The sequence below is a fragment of the Schistocerca cancellata genome, chromosome 4 (genome assembly GCF_023864275.1).
Source record: "Schistocerca cancellata isolate TAMUIC-IGC-003103 chromosome 4, iqSchCanc2.1, whole genome shotgun sequence".
Taxonomy (NCBI): Eukaryota; Metazoa; Arthropoda; class Insecta; order Orthoptera; family Acrididae; genus Schistocerca; species Schistocerca cancellata.
The window spans coordinates 562,022,792-562,044,976 of record NC_064629.1 but is presented as its reverse complement, the minus strand read 5'-3'; the positions used below and the strand labels follow the sequence as shown (position 1 = coordinate 562,044,976).

Below are 22,185 nucleotides of genomic sequence, written 5' to 3'. Positions count from 1 at the left end.
CTCGAAGATGTACTACTCGTCCAACCTTGCGGTTGGGAACTATCGACATTTTTCACTGGCTCTATCCTGATCGAATCTCAGCACATACCTTTCAGTCTTTCGGACACAGAGTGGGCATTTTTGCTCCATGTTCAAAAGAATTTATAAAAAAAAAAATCAATAAGATAAAGTGTTTAACTTTTAGTATTTCAACGTCTGAAATATGTCAACTTCACTATCAGCACGTAATTCACCCCCCCCCCCCCTTCCCCGCCACCGTTTATGTAAAAATACTCTAGTGCGCCTTGAATCTTGTTTCTCTCACTCTGTATTATACTTCAGTAAAAATGTTTATGTCAGATTTCATCTCTCTATAATGCTTACTTGAATGGGAAATCTACAATATAATGTGTTACACAGGGGATTTGGGTAAAAATCAAACAAAAATTATGTCGATATAAATTTTATTACAAAAAGGATTAAATTTCAAAGAAAAGTTAGACACACACTTGGTTGACTGCGCACAGTTTAAGCCAATTAATGGATTCAGCCATAGTGGCAGCCAGTTAAATTCGTCCTTTATAATTTGTGCTAATACAGAATGCGCCATAGAACTAGTTGCTACTTGCAGTTGTAACAGTAATTTTGGTTCATATTTTGATCAAGTATATTTACATACACCATTAACATAGTGTATTATATACTGTGTAGCTATGAACAGGATATTAATAGTACGATGTGCGATGCTTTTACATTTCCATAAATACATTAAAATCAGTTATAAAACTCATTTATTGTTTTTAAATTTTCATACAATAGTGATTCCAAGTTAAGGTATTCACATTAGTTCCGCTTTTCACACGTAAACTAAAATCGGATATAAATATTTTTTCTTTACATTTTTCACTTATACACAACAAAATCATTCATCGTCGTTTTTCAGGCAGTAGTGGCCACCAAGCTAAGCTTCAGTTACAATTCACATCAGCTGCAAATCACTTTTAATGTTTTTGCTTTTTCACACATACGCTTAAATCATTTATAAATCACATTTAACGTTTCTACATTTTTCACACATACACTAAGGCCAGTTACAAATAAAATTTTACATTCTACATCTGAATCTACATACATACTCCGCAATCTACCATACGGTGCGTGGCGGAGAGTACCTCGTACCACAACTAGCATCTTCTCTCCCTGTTCCACTCCCAAACAGAACGATGGAAAAATGATTGCCTATATGCCTCTGTATGATCCCTAATCTCTCTTATCTTATCTTTGTGGTCTTTCCGCGAAATATGAGTTGGCGGCAGTTAAATTGTACTGCAGTCAGCCCCAAATGCTGGTTCTCTAAGTTTCCTCAGTAGCAATTCACGAAAAGAACTCCTCCTTTCCTCAGAGACTCCCACCCGAGTTCCTGAAGCATTTCCGTAACATTCGCTTGATGATCAAACCTACCAGTAACAAATCTAGCAGCCCGCCTCTGAATTGCTTCTATGTCCTCCCTCAATCCGACCAGATAGGGATCCCAAACGCTCGAGCAGTAGTCAAGAATTGGTCGTATTAGTGCTTTATAAGCGGTCTCCTTTACAGATGAACCACGTCTCCCCAAAATTCTACCAATGAACCGAAAACGACTATCCGCCTTCCCTACAACTGCCATTACATGCTAGTCCCACTTCATATCGCTCTGCAATGTTACGCCCAAATATTTAATCGACGTGACTGTGCCAAGCGCTACACTACTAATGGAGTATTCAAACATTATGGGATTCTTTTTCCTATGTATCTCCATTAATTTACCCTTATCTATATTTAAAGTTCGCTGCCATTCTTTATACCAATCACAAATCCTGTCCAAGTCATCTTGTATCCTCCTACAGTCACTCAACGACGACACCTTCCCGTACACTACAGCATCATCAGCAAACAGCCGCACATAGCTATCCACCCTATCCAAAAGATCATTTATGTAGATAGAAAACAACAACGGACCTACCACACTTCCCTGGGGCACTCCAGATGGTACCCTCACCCCGATGAACACTCACCATCGAGGACAACGTTCTGGGTCCTATTAAGAAGTCTTCGAGTCACTCACATATTTGGGAACCAATCCCATATGCTCGAACCTTAGTTAGGAGTCTGCAGTGGGGCACCGAGTCAAACGTTTACACATCTACACATCTATACATAAACAATAATACTAGTCATCATCAACCTAAGGTATCAACGTAAGTTAAAATAACATTTAATGTTTTTATACTTTTCACACATACGCAATAAAATCAGTCATCATTGTCATCATCATCATCATCATTATTTTTCAGGTGGTAGTGAATCAAAGATACGGTATCCACCTCATCCTGAAGTATAAAACGTTTCTCATCCTATACTAGTAAACCTAAGTTGCGCTCTTTAGCAGTAGAAAGTACATGGTGCTTTGACTGAATGATATACTGTACAGTTGTCTTAACTTCAGAATTCAACACATATTGCTATAATCAGTGATGGTTAACTCCTTAACAGAAGATTGTTTCACACTCTTTACTCTGCACATTACATATCCAGACTTCGTCTCGAATGCATACATTTCAGCTTGTAGACGGACAAATTAGGTAACATTCAATTTGTTTTAACATTAATTCAACTTCCTTTTTATTTACAAGCAGGATAATATATCGGTTACCCACAGGCAAAACTGAAGTATCAAACCATATATGTGCATCGTTCCTGATGTCTTTGTAGATATTTAGAGTTATAAGAAATTAAGCTATCGGTATCTATGTAACACGGTTTTACATACTGTGCTGGAAATTTGTTTAGTACACAGGGTGAGTCGTAAATGGGGAAAAATATTCCGAAGACCGCATGCTGATATGCGTAGCAAGTGACAGACGTTTGTTAATTTTGTTCTTCTCGATGTATTGTGTACATAATGCAAAAGAAACATTTAACCATTTAACGAGAAACAGCCAAACTTCACGGCCACGATATGTCATTCACCCACAGATGCATCTCATGACACACCACTGAGCTGATTTGTATCTGCGAGAAAGAACAAATCTCATCGCAGAGTATGTGGGACTGTATATCAGAACTTAGGAACCATACGTTGCCGTTGGTGACAGAGTGTACAGTCTCATGTCAGGGAATGTTTGTCCTGTAAATGGAAAGAGCGGTCATGGGCGGAAGGAAAATCGCGTCGTGCATGACGTGTTTAAAACGGCATTGCGCTGTTCGTTCTAGCCGATACTAGCCACGCCGATAGCTCCTAACGGATGCGTCATAGTGTTACTACCACGGTAAGTTTCATAAACGAGGAATACGCCAACATCCATCTAATCAATGGACTTCCCGATGGAAGAGCTAACGTTGCAAGACAAATGTATCACGAGAGGTTCCTTAACCAGAGACTTCCATCTGCAAAAACATTTTACTCTGTGGATAGTCTCTTGATGGAGTGTGATGCATGTGGAGCATCTCCAGGATTTAGTGGCCAGGGTCGGCCGTCGACATACAGTGCGGATGGCGAAGAGAATTTGTTACACACTGTTGCGGAGGACCCAAGAATAAGCTCCAGATCTCTCGCCACTGCGGTAGGAATGTTACAATCTACTGTTGTGCGAGTGCTGCACAGAAATCATTACCATCCGTTACGCATGCAGAAGGTACAAGCACTGTCGCGGGGAGGATACCAGCGGAGACTGGACTTCCGTAAATTTATCCTACGGCGTCAGAGGCACGACCAGCAATTTTTACAAACAATATTGTTGACCAACGAAACCCGTTCGTGAAGAAGGATATTGTGAATTCGCGTATTTGACACGAATGGGCAGAAGAAAACCCCCACAGCGTAGTGGTATGAGGGTACCAACGACGATGCGGTGTCAATGTCTGGCGTGGTATTATCCATCGGCGTCTCATAGAGCCACACGTGCTACCACCAAGGCTGACAGGAGAGTTATATAAGCGTTTCCTGAATGCTACGTTACCAGAATTGTTGGGCGACATTAGTTTGGAATCTTGTATCAACCTGTGGTACATGCACGACCCGTGCCCCCGCTCACTTCAGCGACACAGTGCGATGCCACCTGGACAATTCGTTCCCTTCCAAATATATTGGTCATGGAGGCCCTATAGCATAGTCAGCTATATGGCCAGACTTTAATCTACTGGATTCCTTTTCGTGCGGCCACCTGAAATCTGTGATTTGTGAAGGAGGAATTGCTTATGTCAACAACCTTCGAAGCATAATACAACGTGCTTGTAATATTACGTGAAGAGATACAGACATAATGGATCATGTTCAGCGATCCTTTCTGCGAAGAGGCCGTCATTTCAAACAATACTTATGAAACGCCACTGCAGCTTCTGGTCATGCGTTTATAAGTTACTTTCGATCTCTACAATTATTTTGTATTCACCTGGATTAACTAAGAGGTAACTGAGTAGTTGTAGTTTGTATTCTGATTCTTTGTGCGTGTTCCTTAAAACTAAATCCGGGACACAAAAACCAAATAATAAGATGCACGTACACAGTAATACAGTTCTTACAGTTCCTCCTCAGTTTCCTTTCCCGATGACACTAGTCACGATACATAATACTGGATGTCCTGTCACGGTTCGCGCGGCTTCCCCCGTCGGAGGTTCGAGTCCTCCCTCGGGCATGGGTGTGTGTGTTCTCCTTTAGCGTAAGTTAGTTTAAGGTAGATTTAGTAGTGCGTAAGCCTAGGGACCGATGACCTCAGCAGTTTGGTCCTATAGTCCTTACCACAAATTCCCAATTTGCTCGCACTGTCAGGCAGGCCTTCGCTTGACGCCGCATGCCTCGCCTTCTAATCAGCGGCATCGACTACCTACAACACTCGTATGTTGTGCGGTGTTGTTGATTTTTTCCTTTTGGTCTATGTCGGCGTACAGGAACACCCAAAAGCCCACGTCACATTTGTCGGTCTTATAACATTCAATTCCAGTGCCATTTAGTAAAACAGGAACATGGTGAAAATGAATTTATGTTTGTAACTCAGTGTGTTACACATTGTACGAAGTATTTTTCCTCATTTACGACTCTCCCTGTATACTCATACTGAAAGTCTATAAGAAATATCTTTCGAATACCCAAAATAGCCATTCTTACCGCTGTGGACTTACCAAACACAACATTAAGTCTGTTTAATTCAACAGCAATTAAATTTTAGGTAAAAGTAACACATCTCAGAAATTAGGTTTTGCAGTCAATTCAGTCACCCTCCCAGTGTGTCGCTAGTTTTGTCATTTATGTCTATCATATATTGCACATTTAGCATGGTTTTACCAAACACACTATTGTTCATTAGTTTGGAAATCTGTTCTCAGTTTTATTGCTTGCACTCATACACTTCCATGCATCAGTCTTAATGTATGTCTTCATCCAGGGAGCTCGTCTAAGCGGTAAAATTCAGTGGGTCTTCTTAATGGCAGTTTATGAAGCGAACATTGTATCAGATTTCTGCAGTGAATAACAGTTTGTCTTATCACATATAGTGTTACTATCGGATGGTGGTGCCATTTTTTCAGGACATAAGGGTAAATCTGAATGAAAATCGTGAATACTCTCGGGATATTCGAGATCCACTTCTAAAATGTGGCCTATGCCAGAATCGTCTGGTGCATTTTCCACATGAAAAGTTCTAATACTCTCAGGAGAGAGCCATACAAAACAGGACACTTCAAGATTGCGTAACATTGGCTAATTCTAAAGGCTTTTCACATAAAGATATGTAATTTAAGATTCGTCAAGTTTGGCCTCAGAACTACATACGAACCTGTTCACAGCAGGACGTCTGCATGAACAATGAACAATATCACCTCTAAAGCCTCCGTCAACAAACTACACATTTCTGGATGGTAAGACGCTGGAATTCAGCTATAGTAATTTTCAGTAGAGTATACCATGCCAAGCCAGATGAAATAGTGCAATACAAAGGATCCAGTTCATGTTTTCAGACACAGAAGTTTTCTAACATATCAGCAAGCAGTAGCACATCAATTTTGAAATATAAATTGGAAAACTCCCCCCGTGTTTTACATTTGAAAATTTCAAAATATATGAAAAGCTATTTGGTACTTGCCTCTGTTATAATTTCACCTGCTAATAAATTTTTAAACTTCCCAGTTATCTTCACATAAAAACGATTTATTACTCACATACTTATACAGAAGAAATAGCTTCTGATTGACAAAATTCAGCTCACGATCATCAGGAAAACGTGTCATCATTATATTGAATTCATCTGATTTCAAGTACGATGCACATTTTTCGAGGCTGCATGCCAAGAAAGTAAGTGAATTGATAAATTGGAAATTTACGTTGCAATGTCACTCTAGGAGCAAAATTGCAATACTTTTCGTAAAAGATTTTTATTCCTTCATATTCAATGGCAGAAGAGAAACGCAACTTGGATTTAATTTAACTTCTTCATCGCCATCTGACGTCTTTTGTTTGTAAATGTTCATGATGAAGATATAACCTTCATAAATGTCCAGACTATGGCATATGGCAGGGAGTGTAGAGTGAGGTCTGTAGTTGACATTAGATCTGGGATGTGCTACAGCTTATTTTGCACTAGTGAAATTAGACCGATCCGACAGAAAACCTTAAGAAATTTTGGTCTTGTGTTAAATCAATAAACGTATTAAAGACGTCTGTCTAGGGACCCTGTGACCATATTGCATACGTCGAAATCACATATCGAAATTACTGCCTGTGGGACAGAAAATCATATGAAATCGCTTAACAACCGAAAGGCGTCTAGACCTTGAGGAATGTCTATACAATTGTGTAGAGAGTGTGCGAAAGAACTTGCTCCTCTTTTAGCAGCAGAGTACAGTAAGTCGATGGAGGAGCAAAGCGGGCCCAGTGACTTGAAAAATGCACAGGTAATTGCCGTTTTCATGAAGTGTCGTCGAGCACAAGTAGAAAACTATAGGCCTACATCCCTGACCTCAATACGCTTTAAAATCTTGGAGCAGGTTTTATGTTCACATATTATGACATTTCTGGAGATCCAAAGTTTCTTCCAAAGGAATCAACAACGATCGTGTGAAACTCAAATCGCCCTGTCCGTCGACAAGAAACAGAAGATAGTAGAGAACGGCACCAATGTTGATACCGTGATCCTTGACTTCCGGATGGTTTTCGATACAGTTCAACACTGTCGCCTGATTAATTAAATACGTGTGTAATGAACGTGACACTAGCTTTGTGAGTTGGTACTGATAACTGAGCTGGATCTTCAGACACAAAAGTAATTGCGGGCACAACACAAGGAGTGTTGCAGGACCATTACTTTCCACAATATACACTACCGAAAAAAGAAAATATGTATATATATCAGTACACCTGGAGAGACGACGTCGATTTTTACTAGATGACGGTATATGCCACCTGTGGGATAGTAGATGTACTGATAAAGGTTTCAAAGTCGTCCTCTATCAGGTAGCCTACTGGAATAGCTAACAGAGTGCCGTCTGGGTCTGCCCTTAAATAGGGAATGCTCACAGCCAGAAGGCTCAGTGTGGTGCAAACGTGTGAAGCAAGCAGGCAACCCTTCCACGGAGCCCCATTCGCGCTTCCTACATCCAACTGAGCGAGTCTGAAAGGGGTCAAATTGTGGCCTCCCGAGTGGCGGAATGGTTCTTTCGGAGAATTGCCACGTAAGTTGGAGGTGCTGCGTCAATTGTGTAACGATGTCGTATTGTAAGATTAGATTAGATTAGATTAATACTTGTTCCATAGATCATAAATACGACACTTCGTAATGATGTGGAACGTGTCAGGTTAATAAAAGATGTCTGTACAAGATATTACATTACAAAAAATATTGCGTGACACTAATGTTTAGGTTGTTGTGTTTTTTTCCCCTTAATTTATATCTAAAAATTCAGCCAATGAGTAGAAGGAGTTGTCATCAAGAAATTATTTTAATTTATTTTTAAATGTTAGTTGGCTATCTGTCAGGCTTTTGATGCTGTTTGGTAGGTGACCAAAGACTTTTGTGGCAGCATAATTTACCCCTTTCTGTGCCAAAGTCAGATTTAACCCTGCATAGTGAAGGTCATCCTTTCTCCTGGTGTTATAGCTATGCACACTGCTGTTACTTTTGAACTGGGTTGGATTACTAACAACAAATTTCATAAGTGAATATATATATGTGAGGATCCCTAGATCCTTAAATAGATGTCTGCAGGATGACCGTGGGTGGGCTCCAGCAATTATTCTGTTTACACGTTTTTGAGCAATGACTACTCTTCTACTCAACGATGAACTACCCCAGAATATGATGCCATACGAAAGCAGTGAATGAAAGTAGGCATAGTAAGCTAATTTACTGAGATTCTTATCACCAAAATTTGCAATAACCCTAATAGCATACGTAGCTGAACTCAGACGCTTCAGCAGACCATCAATGTGTTGCTTCCAGTTTAACCTCTCATCAATGGACACACCTAAAAATTTTGAAAATTCAACCTTAGCTACAGACTTCTGTTCAAAGTCTATATTTATTACTGGAGTTGTGCCATTTACTGTACGGAACTGTATATACTGAGTTTTATCAAAATTTAAAGAGAGACCGTTTGCTGAGCACCAATTAATAATTTTGTGAAAAACATCATTTACAATTACATCACTTAGTTCTTGGTTTTTGGATGTTATTACTATACTTATATCATCTGCAAAAAGAACTAACTTTGCATCTTCATCAATGTGGAATGGTAAGTCATTAATGTATATCAAGAACAGTAAAGGACCTAAGACCGAACCCTGTGCGACCCCGTACTTGATAGCCCCCCAGTTTGAGGAATCAGCTGTTGTTTTAACATTACATGAACCACTTATTTCAACTTTCTGCATTCTTCCAGTTAAGTATGAATTAAACCATTTGTGCACTGCCCCCCTCAAACCATAATGATTTAGCTTATCTAAAAGAATCCCATGATTTACACAATCAAAGGCCTTTGAGAGATCACAAAAAATACCGATGGGCGATGTCCGGTTATTCAGAGCATTTAATATTTGATCAATGAAAGCGTATATAGCATTTTCTGTTGGAAAGCCTTTCTGAAAACCAAACTGACATTTTGTTAGTACTTTATTTTTACAAATATGGGAGGCTACTCTCGAATACATTACTTTCTCAAAAATTTTTGATAGAGCTGTCAGAAGAGAGATTGGGTGGTAGTTGTTGACATCCGACGTATCCCCCTTTTTATGCAATGGTTTTACAATGGCATATTTCAGTCTATCGGGGAAAACACCCTGCTCCAAAGAGCTATTACATACGTGGCTGAGAATCCTACTTATCTTTGGGGAACAAGCTTTAAGTACCTTGCTGGAAATGCCATCAATTCCGTAAGAGCTTTTACTTTTCAGTGAGTTTATTATTTTACTGATTTCAGAGGGAGAGGTTGGTGGAATTACAGTTGTTTCAAACTGCACAGGTATGGCCTCTTCTATTAGTAGCCTTGCCTCTTCTAGTGAAGATCTAGATCTTATTTTCTCCACAACATTTAAAAAATGATAATTGAAAATATTTTCAATTTCTGATTGTTTGTTAGTACACTTGTCATTCAGTTTTATGGCACTAAAGTCTTCCTGTGCTCTTGGTTGCCCTGTTTCCCTTTCAATAATATTCCAAATTGCTTTAATTTTATTATCAGATTTACTGATCTCAGACATGATACACATGCTTCTGGACTTTTTAATAACTTTTCTTAGTACCGCACAATAGTTTTTATAATATTGAACAATTTTGGGGTCAGTACTCCCTCTTGCTGATAGATACAGTTCTCTTTTACGGTTGCAAGATATTCTTATTCCTTTAGTTAGCCAAGGGTTTTTATATGTTTTCTTGGAATTATGTTTAACTATTTTCTTGGGAAAACAATTTTCAAATACCCTTAAAAATGTATCGTGAAATAAATTATATTTCAAGTTTGCATCGGATTCCTTATACACTTCATCCCAGTCTAGCTGCTGTAGGCTTTCCCTAAAGTTTGCAGTATTTGTATTGTTAATTGAATGCACTGCTTTGAAAGTCTGATTTGATATACTGCATGGAGCTATGTCATGTACTGTAACTAGCTGTGCACCATGATCTGGAAGACCATTCTCAACAGGATAAGCATTTATGTCCTTAAACTTATCTTGGTCTATAAAAAAGTTATCTATCAATGTACTGCTGTTCTTTGTTATCCGAGTAGGAAAATCAATGACGGAGCTCAAATTGAAAGAACTGAGTAATACTACAAGGTCATTCTTCTTATTACACTCTTTCAGGGAATCAACATTGAAATCCCCACAAATGATAATTTGCTTCCCCCTGTCTGACAGATAGCACAATAAAGCATCTAAGTTTTCTAGAAATAGCTGGAAATTCCCTGAGGGGGACCTATACGCTGTTACAATTATGAAAGCGCCATCATTTAGTTTAAGTTCAGTGGCACATGCTTCCATATGTTGCTCTACACAAAATTTTTTAGTTTCTAAAAGAACAGCAGTGGCAGATCGTACTGCTACCACAGAGCAGATAAGAAGGCTTGTGAGCCCAGACGTGTCAGAACGAACTGTTGTGAACCGGTTATAAGCAGCGGAACTGTGGGCAGGCTCGCATCTAGCCTGTCCTCCACTCACATCACAGCATCGACGTATACGGCTCGACTGGTACCGTCAGAGAATAACTTGGAAGATGGAATGGTGGGCAGTTGTCTTCAGCGATGAAAGCAGATTCTGCCTGCATGCAGTTGATGGTTGTTTGTGCGTACGATGTAGACCTGGTGCGCGCTGTCTTGCAGAGTGCATTTGTCTAAGACACACTGGCTTGGTCTGAGATTGTGACAAGTTACAACTTTCTTTCACCTTTGGTGTTTCTGTAGCGGACGCTAACCTGCACTCGGTGCATGCAGAATGTTGTTAGACACGTTCGCCTAGCAAAGGCAGGCGATAAGAATAAGCTGAATTCATTGTCATACCGTATTGGGGAAAGATTTCAGTTAAAATCAAACTTTCGTTTCAAATCAGCCAGACTACGAATAAGCTGCAGACACAGAACAAGAATGCAGTGACAAATTTGTCTTCCCTGGAACAATCCAGTAAATGTGACCGTTCATGTGTTTGTAAGTTATACTGCTAAAACTGTGGGAAACGATACATACACTGTATGACCAAAAGCATCCAGACTCCCCCAAAAACATACTTTTACATATTAAGTGCATTGTGCTGCCACCTACTGCCAGGTACTCCGTATCAGCCACCTTAGTAGTCATTAGACATCGAGAGAGAGCAGAATGGAGCGCTCCACGGATCTCACGGACTTCGGATGTGGTCAGGTGATTGGGTGTCACTTGTGTCATACGTCTGTACACTAGATTTCCACACTCCTAAACATCCCCAAGTCCACTGTTTCCGATGTGATAGTGAAGTGGAAACGTGAAGGGACACGTACAGCACAACAGCGTACAGGCCGATCTCGTCTGTTTATGACAGAGACCGTCGACAGTTGCATACGGTCGTAATGTGTAAAGGCAGACATCTATCCAGACTATCACACAGGAATTCCAAACTGCATCAAGATCCATTGCAAGTACTATGACAGTTAGGCGGGATGTGATAAAACTTGGATTTCATGGTCGAGCGGCTGCTCATATGCCACACATCACGCCAGTAAATGCCAAATGACGCCTCGCTTGGTGTGAGGAGCGTAAACATTGGCCGATTGAACAGTGGAGAAACGTTGTGTGGAGTGGCGAATCACGGTACACAATGTGGCGATCCAATGGCAGGGTGTGGGTATGGCGAATGTCCTGTGAACGTCATCTGCCAGCGTGTGTAGTGCCAACAGTAAAAATTCGGCGGCGGTGGTGTTATGGTGCGGTCGTGTTTTTCATTTAGGGGGCTTGCACTTCTTGTTGTTTTGCGCGACACTGTCACAGCAAGGGCCTACATTGATATTTTAAGCACCTTCTTGCTTCCCACTCTTAAAGAGCAATTCGGGGTTGGCGATTGCATCTTTCAACACGATGGAGCACCTGTTCATAATGCACGGCCTGTGGGGGAGTGGTTACACAACAATAATGGATTGACTTGCACAGAGTCCTGATAGCCGGCCTCTGTGGCCGAGCGGTTCTAGGCGCTTTAGTCCGGTTCAAATGGTTCAAATGGCTCTGAGTACTATGGGACTCAACATCTGAGGACATCAGTCCCCTAGAACTTAGAACTACTTAAACCTAACTAACCTAAGGATATCACACACACCCATGCCCGAGGCAGGATTCGAACCTGCGACCGTGGAGGTCTAGCGGTTCCAGACTGTAGCGCCTAGAGCCGCTCGGCCACACCGGCCGGCGCTTTAGTCCGGAAACGCGTTGCTGCTTCGGTCGCAGGTTCGAATCCTGCCTCGGGTATGGATGTGTTTGATGTCCTTAGGTTAGTTTGGTTTAACTAGTTCTAAGTCTAGGGGACTGATGACCTCAGATGTTAAGTGCCATAGTGTTTGGAACCATTTGAACCTTTTTTTGAGAGTCCTGACCTGAATCCTATAGAACACTTTTGGGATGTTTTGGAACGCCGACTTCGTGCCCGGCCTCACAGACCGACATCGATACCTCTCCTCAGTGCAGCAATCCGTGAATAATAGGCTGCCATTCCCCAAGAAACCTTCCAGCACCTGATTGAACGTGTGCTTGCGAGGGTGGAAGCTGTCATCAAGGCTAACGGTGGGCCAAAACCATATTGAATTCCAGCATTACGGATGGAGGGCGCCACGAACTTTTAAGTCATTTTCAGCCAGGTGTCGGGATACTTTTGATCACATAGTGTAGGACAGATAGGAAGAAATTTCAAAAGAAGATACAGAGAACATTTGAATCTCACTGGCGCGAACCTTCCTTCGTCTAGTTCACAACTAAAAAAAGCAGGAACATACAGTTGGTAAAACAACACAATTCCTGAAAAAAAGTGGCCTACTAAATATTTTAGAACAAATAAACCTTGAAAGTTGCCTGGTCATTGCATTTTCATTTTTGGCCCCAGTATTTTTCCTTCGTTAAATCGCGAATTTACCTTTACGGAGCTTTGTATGAAGCTGATCATACAGCTTGATTACTCTAAACAAGCCCTTTGAGCGATCTCTGTGTGTTTACAGTGATGTATTTCGCATCTTTCTGCAGTCGATATAAGATGGCTCGGAATTACTACAATGATTAAGATTATGGGTGAGGTCTTTTCAGTTACTTGCCATGGTTTCTAGTAGAAAACGTAGTGGTTATTTCATTTGTGCGTTGTAAATATCTGTACAGTTATCGTGCGATCATTCCATGCACGGAGTTTGCTATGGCATCCTTCCACGTGGTGAAACGAAGTTTCATAATTTGCTCATATTTCGTGAAATGGAAGGTAGTTATAGAATTGAGTAATATGTTTTCAGTCCTTCTTACTTATAGATTCAAACTTATCATCCTCTCCTGCATTATTAATAAGTTATTGTCTTGCTAGGAGTCGTGTAGTAAGACTATGCAGTGAGAAGCCATATGGGCTGAATGAATGTGTGCACTGTTTTAATACCACGAAGGAATTATCCGAATGGGACGGAAATCGGTAAATGTGATGTATATGTATAGACAAACAAAGGATTGCAGTTTCAGAACAATTGGATGGTCTACTCAAGGGAAAGAGATTTACTCGTTGGTGCACCTCTGGTCCTTATACAAGCAGTTATTCGGCCTGGCATTGATTGATAGAGTTGTTGCTTGTCCTCCTGAGCGATATCGTGCCGAATTCTGTCCAATTGATGAGCCAGATCGTCAAATTCTCGAGCTAGTTGAACGGCCTATTAATACCCATCTGGCGATTCGATCACAGATATAATATCTCACGAAAGGGGCTTTCATTTACTTTCAACCAAGACATGGTGGTAAATACTGAACGGAGAAGTACTATAGGAGGTAAAAAATCCTTCATCACTGGAAACAGTGATACAACTAGGACATCGTATTCTGGAAATCCTAAAACATCATGTAAAGAAGAGTCGGAGCTTCCTATAACTTCTCGCATGGGGCATAAGAAAAAACATTTGTTAGGCACATTGAACATCAGCGCTTTACTAAAGATTGAGAAATTAAAAAATTGGAGGATGTGTTAAACAAACGCAACATACACATACTAGCACTTCGGGAAACCAGATTCGACGACGAGAAAGCATTTGAATCGAAGGCTACAGGATTCATAAAGGAAAACCAGCCATAAGAAATAAACTGACAGTCACAATACTTGGAACAGCTTTCATGGTCAAACGGAATCCAAGAGAATCCTTAACAAATTTTGCGTCCCCATCGGAGAAAATATAACTTCTTTCGTTCAGATCAGCAAACAGGGGCTATCCCATCATAAATGTGCATGCACCTGCAAGCAATGTCAGCAGAAGAAATTCAGAAAAACAGTTTTGGAAAACACTAGAAAATGAGACATCAGAACCACCAAAGTACCACATAAAACTGCTAGTCGTAGACTTCAATGTACAGATCGGCACAGAACAGAAATAACGGCAATAGTAGGAAATTTTCCTGCACACAAACGGACCAATGAGAATGGAGAAAGACTCATCAACTTCTGCAGATAATTTGACTTAAAATTAATGTAAACCTTTTTCAGAAAATTGCGAAGGAGAATACACATTTAGACTCATAGCAACTGGATCATGAGGCCATAATCAAACAAAACTATAGAGAAAGTATGAACTTACGGGTCAGAAGAGGACTAGGCATAGATTCGGATCACTTTTTAACAGAAATCAAAGCCAAATTTAAACCTAAAAAACCAAACCCCATAACTAAAAAAGTCCATAGAATTGACACAAAATTTCTGTCAGACAACAGGGACGAATTCGTTAAAAAGCTTCACACAAAGAAGATGGGAAACTAGGATGATATTAGAGAAGCAATGATGAAAACAGTGAAAGAACTAGAACAATCACGAAGGAGAAGGAAACATAGGTAGTGGAGTAAGATATGCGACGAAGCGATAAAATGTAGCTTGGAAAAAATGGAACTTCTGCAAAAAGGAAAGAGCCTGGAACACATTCACTGAGATGAGAAAACAGACACCAAAAATTATTTGAACAGAGAAAGGAAAATATGACAAGAAACGATTAGAGGAAATAAATACAAATTTCAGACAGAACAACACTAGGGACTTTTACACAGTTTTTTCAAAACGAAGATCCACCTTCAGAACCATCGTCACTGCATCAAACTGCACAATACATTGGCCAGCTGAAAAACAACAGAGAGTCAAGTGAAGACGGGATATTAGCTGAGATGTGAAAACTGGGAGGATAGCGGACAGCTGAAACCATTTATGAGGTCATTAAAAATTGCTGGGAGAACGGAAGAATACCGGACGACTGGAAGCAAGTCATAATCCATCCGCTGCATAAGAAGGGAGACAGGACAGACACCAACAATTACGGCATATCTCTGCTCCTAGTCACCTACAAAATTATATCTATAGCTCTACTGAATAAGGTAGACAATCAAACAGACACACAATTGGCGAGTACCAAGTGGGGTTCAGGAAAAATACATCGACGCCAGAGCAGATTTTTAACTTGAAAACTATCCTCAGGACAAGAACAATGCAGAATCTTAAAACAGTTATTACATTCACTGATTTCAAAAAAAGCCTACCATTCTGTAGACAGAAAGTATTCCTAATACTGGAAGAAACACACGTCGACAAAACCACCAGACAATAGGTAGATCAGACACTCACGGACACAACTTCAGAAGTTAAATTTCTACGAGAAGTTTTTGAACCCTTCAGAATTAATGCAGGTGTTCGACAGGACGATGGATTCTCACAGATTCTCTTCAGTCTGGTCTTAGACAAGACCATGAGAGAGTGGGAAAAAGAGCTACAAGAGGGAAACATCGAAGGAATACAACTAGGACAAGGAAAAGGAAGATATGAGGTGAAATATCTCGCTTTTGTTGGCAATATTACAGCAGTTTCTCAGGACAAAGCAGATGCAAAGATAATGATAGAAACACTCCACGAAGCTGCAGCTACAACTGGATTACTAATATCATATTAAAAAATCGAACAACAGAGAAAACTACAGTATGTACAAACGCAGCACGGAAACATCAAAAGAGTTGGTACGTTAAGGTATTTGGGGGAATGGATACAATCCAATGGGTTAGATAATACCAAAAGTAAATAAAGATAGAAGAAAATGGAATTCGCATACAAACTCACCCAAAACCGATATAATAAAAGATCAGTATCATTCTAGGCAAAAATTAAAGATTGCGTAACAGTAATTAAACCGGAAACAGTTTACGGACCTGAATGACACTGAATAAGAGAGGTGAGCAAGAAGAACTCGAACGGAAAAAAAGGAAAATACTAAAAAAAATTTAGGACCACAAAGGAATATGGATAACAATTAGACGAAGAGAAAAAACGAAAATCTATACAGAAGCATAGAAATAATCACGGACACAATAAGAAAGGGGAGATTAAAGTTTTACGGTCATATTTACAGAATGAATGACAACAGGTTGACGAGGAAAATTTTTATTTTCATTTCCAAATAAAACACACACTACGGGATGGCTGGAAGAAACAAGAAGGGACTTAAGAAAACTTAACGTCACGGAATACACCATACAGATCGGGAAAAGTTTCAGGCTACTGAGCAGTGTAGCAAAAGTTCCTGCCCAACAACGAAATTCACAACCTAGGAGGTTACTGTCAAATGAAGATGCGCAGGCCATCGTCAACACATGAAGAAGTTCTGGTAAGGTAAAAAGAAAAAGCTTGTATCTTTGTCTTAGGTGCTAAGCGGTCTATAAACGGTCTAATTCTGTAATAAAAAAATGTGTAGGTAGGGTGTTCCAAAAAAAGTCATGCCTTAGGGACCAGTTCTTTACACGAAAACAGGAAAAAAATTCCAGAAAACAGGGGCCCTAAAATGAAAACCTGAAGAGTTATGAGCACTTGTTCATCTTCGACACTATGAAATAGATCTCTCCTACTGAAAGGACTTTTCTTCCTGTGTTTTGGGAGGTAGTAGTAATGGCCACTTGTTCAGAGGAGGTGTTCAACATAAGGTCCATTTATCTCAACGCATACATTAGCCCTTCGGTGTAAGGACTGACGCGCTCTTTGAAATCACCCTGGTTGATTCTGAATGTGCTGAGATGCACGGAAGACACGACTACTTGCCTGCACGTCGTTTATTTGAGTAGCGTAGACCAGTTGCTTCATGTGTCCCCGTAACCAGAAGTCTAGCTGATTTAGGTGCACAGAACGAGCAGGCGAAGTTATGGGACCTCCCCACCCAATCCATCGGTTTTCAGATGTCCTCGTCAGGTGTCGACGCACAATGCAAAGGAAATGCGCTGGTGCGCCATCATGCATGAACCACTTCCGTTGTCTGTCCTTACACGGCACATCCTCCAACAAGATAGGCGTTACGTTCTTCAGAAAGTGGTGATAACGAACGACCGTTATTCTCTGTGGTAACACATATAGCCCCAGTAATCAATCGCTAAGAACGCCTACCCACACATTGACTGCGAGTCGATCCTGATGCCTTGTATATTGAACCACATGGCTATTTTCATCGACCCACACATTCTGGTTATGGAGATTTACAATGTCATCTCGCTTAAACCCTGCCTCATCAGTAAATAAAATCTTGGAGGCAAATTGTGTATCTGCACCACACTGCCGCAAGCACCATTGGCGGAACTGCACTCTGGGAGGATAGTCTTGTGCCCTAAGGGCATGGATGCGCCGAACATGGTACGGATACAACTACTGCTCATGGAGTACCGCACAGGCCATAGGATGACTGGATGACTAACATCTTCAGCTGCTGCTATTCGTCGCACACTGGTTCCAGGATTGTCGACCACTGCACCTAGAACACGCTCCACCCTGTCAGGTGTGCGAACTGACCGAAACCTTCTACTGTCTAGTTTGTTGGATGCTACGGAACCTGTTTACCCAAGATGCTGGACCAATCAGTTGAACAGCTTAACAGATTGTACCCTGCGTGCTGGAAATCTTTCAGCGTATAGGTTACGGGTTTTCAGAGTGACTCCATCCTCTAAACCAGGAGTCGGCAAGTATTTTTCAGTGGGGTCCGGATTCGGTGTAAAATTTTTTATGGAGGTCCAGAAAAAAACTAATAATTAAAAGGTACTGTTTTTTATTTTGTTTTCAAGTCGAGTAAATCTCCAAAAAAAGGGTAAAACAAGTAGTTCTCAGTTAATATTGTAATATATTCAATGTGCGAAATTACAACGACGGTCTTGAGCCAGTTTTTTAAAGGTCGGTGTACGAGGGGTACAGAAAATACGAAGTATGTATTCGAGGTGGGCTTCCATCAACTTTGACAGATATGTGTTCTTCGAAAAATTAATTTTCGAGAACGACGATTCGCATATATATGTCAAACCAAACATAGTGGCCAGATTGATAGCGACTTTCTTACAATTTTCGTATTTTTGTGAAACATGTTTACCCCAAAATTCTTCAGTGGATACAGTTTTATACATTTGCAAAGAAATATCTTCTTGCAAGTCGATTATCTCCACTTGAAGTGAAGACTTCGAAATCTGAACAACTTAGCAGCCACATCAGTCCATTCTGCAGATGCATCAACTTCATAAGCAAATTTTAGGAATTGAGACAGCTTTCCAATTTCTGCAAAGTCTTGAAATCTTGTAGCAAATTCGTCCCTTAGATCGGACAGAAATCTTACAAACACTGCAATGTCTTCTTCAGAGTTCTCTTTTTTTATACTCAAGAATTGTTGGAAATGAATAAATTCGTGCCTTGCAATATCTTTTTCAAAAAATATCCAGCTTACGACGAAAAGCAGACACGCTTTGTATCAGATCACATATTAATTTCCCATTCCCTTGTAACTCTATGTTGAGCGCATTTAAATATTTCAGAATATCCTTCAGAAAAGCCACAGCTAGCATATTGCGCTCATTTGTTATGAACTCTAAGTGCTTCTTTGCTCCCTGCGTATCCAAGATTTGCAAGAAGGAGGTTACTTCTTCCTTTACTAGCCAGAAACGTTCAACAACTTGACCTTTACGTAACAAACGAACATTGCTGCATTGCAATAAGTCAGAATACATTGCATCACATTCTGAAAGAAACTTCTTGAACTTTCGGTGTTGAAGAGAAGAATGAGATCTCATAAAATTAATCAACTGCACCAAGCTGTCCATTACTTCTTTCAGTGTAGCACTGAGTTGTCCACAAAGGGCAGTCTGATGAATTATACACTGATACGATATTAGACCTGGATTCTGATCCCTGGTTTTCTTTACAACACCTTTTTCTTTGCCAGTCATCGCTGGGCGTTGTCAGTTGAAAGCGACACTATTTTATCATAACGAATGTTGGAATTATTAATAAATTCGTCAATAGCTTTGAATAAATCTTCTCCTCGATTGTTACCTTTCAAAGGCAATATTGCGAGCAATTCTTCCCTAAATATCTTATTTTCCATGTCGAAAAATCTCACGAAAATAGATATCTGTTCATCATCAACCATGTCACATGATTTGTCAAGAGCAATGGGGTAGCATGGTGCCTTTTCCAAAAGTTCAAGCAGAGTGCTTTTAATATCAGTAGCTGAAATTTCCGTTCTTCTTGTATTACTTCTTGCCGACATTGGAATACTTTGAATTGCAACGACATCCTTTTTTTCTTCAAAAAGTGCCGAGGCTACTTCCAACATACATTCTTTCATTATTTCAGAATCTGAAAATGGTTTTTGGTGTTTACTAAGTGTCCCGCACACACGTAACGCTGCTTCTGCCGATTCTTCTTGCTCACTCATGCAGCGAACCAGCAATTTCGTACTTTTTTCGTAAAAAGTGAGATATTCCTGTAATTTAAATTTAAATTTTATCGTGATAAGTTTACAAAGCAGTCATACATATCACATTTATACATTACTTAATAGAATTATATTACCTGTAGTTTTTCTTTACGCGCCTCACTGCCAAGAGGAAAGTTTTTGTGGAATTGCTGATGAGTTGTTACATAGTGTCGCTTTAAATTGCCACTTTTAATAACAACGACAGTTTTATTACATATTAAGCAAACTGGAACCGCTTGAGGCCTATCAGGCAGCGTAAAACAATATTGTTCAGTCAATTCAGTCAAAAATCTCCTATTTTCAGTGTCCACTTTTCGCTTTTTAGGACCCATTACTAATGTATGTATATATGTACGGAAAGGTTATTCACACGACAAATTATAAAACAAATGAATAATTGCTCTGCCATCTGCGTGCGATTGACGAAACAAAGTAAAGACCAACCGCCCACTGTACTCCCTTTGACTAAAACGATAGGTTCGGACTCGTTTAACAAATGAACGAGTGAGCAGTGACTCGTGGTGGGAGGCGCTACTCGCCGAGAAAAATTGCATGAAATGGATCGACTTGACTAAATGATTTGCCAATCTACTCGGCTAAATGTTTGTTTTTCAGACACGTTTAGTTACTAAATTACTCAGTACTCGACTAAATTATTAGCCTACTGCGAACGAGGCGCCGGGATACTTAGTTGGACGTCGGACTGTATTTAAGAGTATTTGCCGGTCTGAGGTTCGACCTTTCGCGGTCCGTATACGGACCGCGGTCCGCCTGTTGCCGATCTCTGCTCTGAACCATAGCAGTCAATCATGTCTGCCATTTCCCTTGTGGAATAAAAGGTCTCCTTTGCTAGGTTGTGTCAGAGTATGTGCAAGAGAGAAAACATGTTGTATCGCATTACAGATGTCACAGTAACATATACTTCAAACGTGGTCTGCAAGTATCCCAGCACATTGTTAACCCTGGTATAACACGGAGCGTCAATGCAACAATGGTGCCCATATCCGCAACCACATTTTCATGATGCCTTCCTACCTTGCAGTATTCCATGTCATGGGTTGTAATTAATGTTAATTATTGGGAAGTCGTCTGTAGTAGGACAAGTAATGCATTGCCATCGATGACATTACAAGAGCACCTCCTATGAACATGTGTTCATATGTCATATGTCAGAACATACGCTTTGTAGGCCCCATGGTCGTAAGACATTTTTGTCCTGTTTTGATGCGTGTTGTCATCCCTTGACATAAGGGATGGTTTTTTTAACATGGTGAATCATCTAAAACTTGCAAAGCATATATTCAGAAATGGAAAACGCTACTGATGTGCAGTTTTCACAGAATGGATTGGCAATCAGGAGCTCGTATAATTAGCCAGTCAACAGATCGTAATAATATTTAGAATGTGTATTTTTTGTGCAAAAATACACTTTGTTAAATAGAACAATGCCTATTGACTTAAACAAACTAAAAGTAGGATGAATTAGAATGGCAGTGGTGTTTATTGCAGTATTCTGGTGCGAGTCGTTTACGGCATATCGTATTCTGAAAAGTTCCCTCACCGACACTAGTACAATACCTGTGGTATCACACACTAAAGAACGAGTACATACACAATTTATGTTGATTTTGACCAATAACGAAACAGTTGACCATGACAAATTCAAAATGACCACCGGCAGTGGCAATACACGCTTCCACTCTGGTACGGAAGGGCTGCTGCACACGTGCTAACATTTCACAGGAGATGCCCGAGAAGGCTACAGTAATACGTCGATACATATCATCGGGTGTAGCCGGTATGCCTTTGTAGACAGCGTCTTATTGGTTTTCCCACAGAAAATAGGCTACAGGCGTCAAATCCGGGGAATGGGCCGGTCAAGGTACAGGTCCTCTGTGTCCAGTCCTATGATTTGGAAACAATTCGTGGAGGCACAGTGTAGTACTTCGTACACTATGGCCTGGACAGCCATCATGTTGGTACCACAGGTTGTTCCTAATCTGCAGAGGAACATCTTCTAGCATCCGTACAAGATGGTCTGCTAGGAGGTCGCAATAGCGGTGCGCGTTCAGCGTTCCGTCTATGAAACGGGGGTCTATAAGCTGATGGTTCACCATCCCACATCACATATTCACGCTCCATGGACGCCGACGTCACACTTGACGAAGCGAACAGGAATTTTCACTAGACCAAGAGTGCATGTTTCGACGGTTTACCTGGCCATGTTTGGTAAATGTGGCTTCACCACTAA

The 22,185-nt window shown here is 40.5% G+C and overlaps 1 protein-coding gene across 1 annotated transcript; it reads right to left on the bottom strand.

The window, feature by feature from the left end:
* Positions 1-19,397: 19,397 nt before the first annotated feature.
* LOC126184326 (general transcription factor II-I repeat domain-containing protein 2-like) lies at positions 19,398-20,266 on the bottom strand. The gene is made up of 2 exons (XM_049926701.1): positions 20,030-20,266; positions 19,398-19,940 (listed from the first exon to the last, which is right to left on the bottom strand). The coding sequence occupies exons 1-2, from the start codon at positions 20,264-20,266 to the stop codon at positions 19,398-19,400; spliced, it is 780 nt and encodes a 259-aa protein (XP_049782658.1).
* Positions 20,267-22,185: the final 1,919 nt, after the last annotated feature.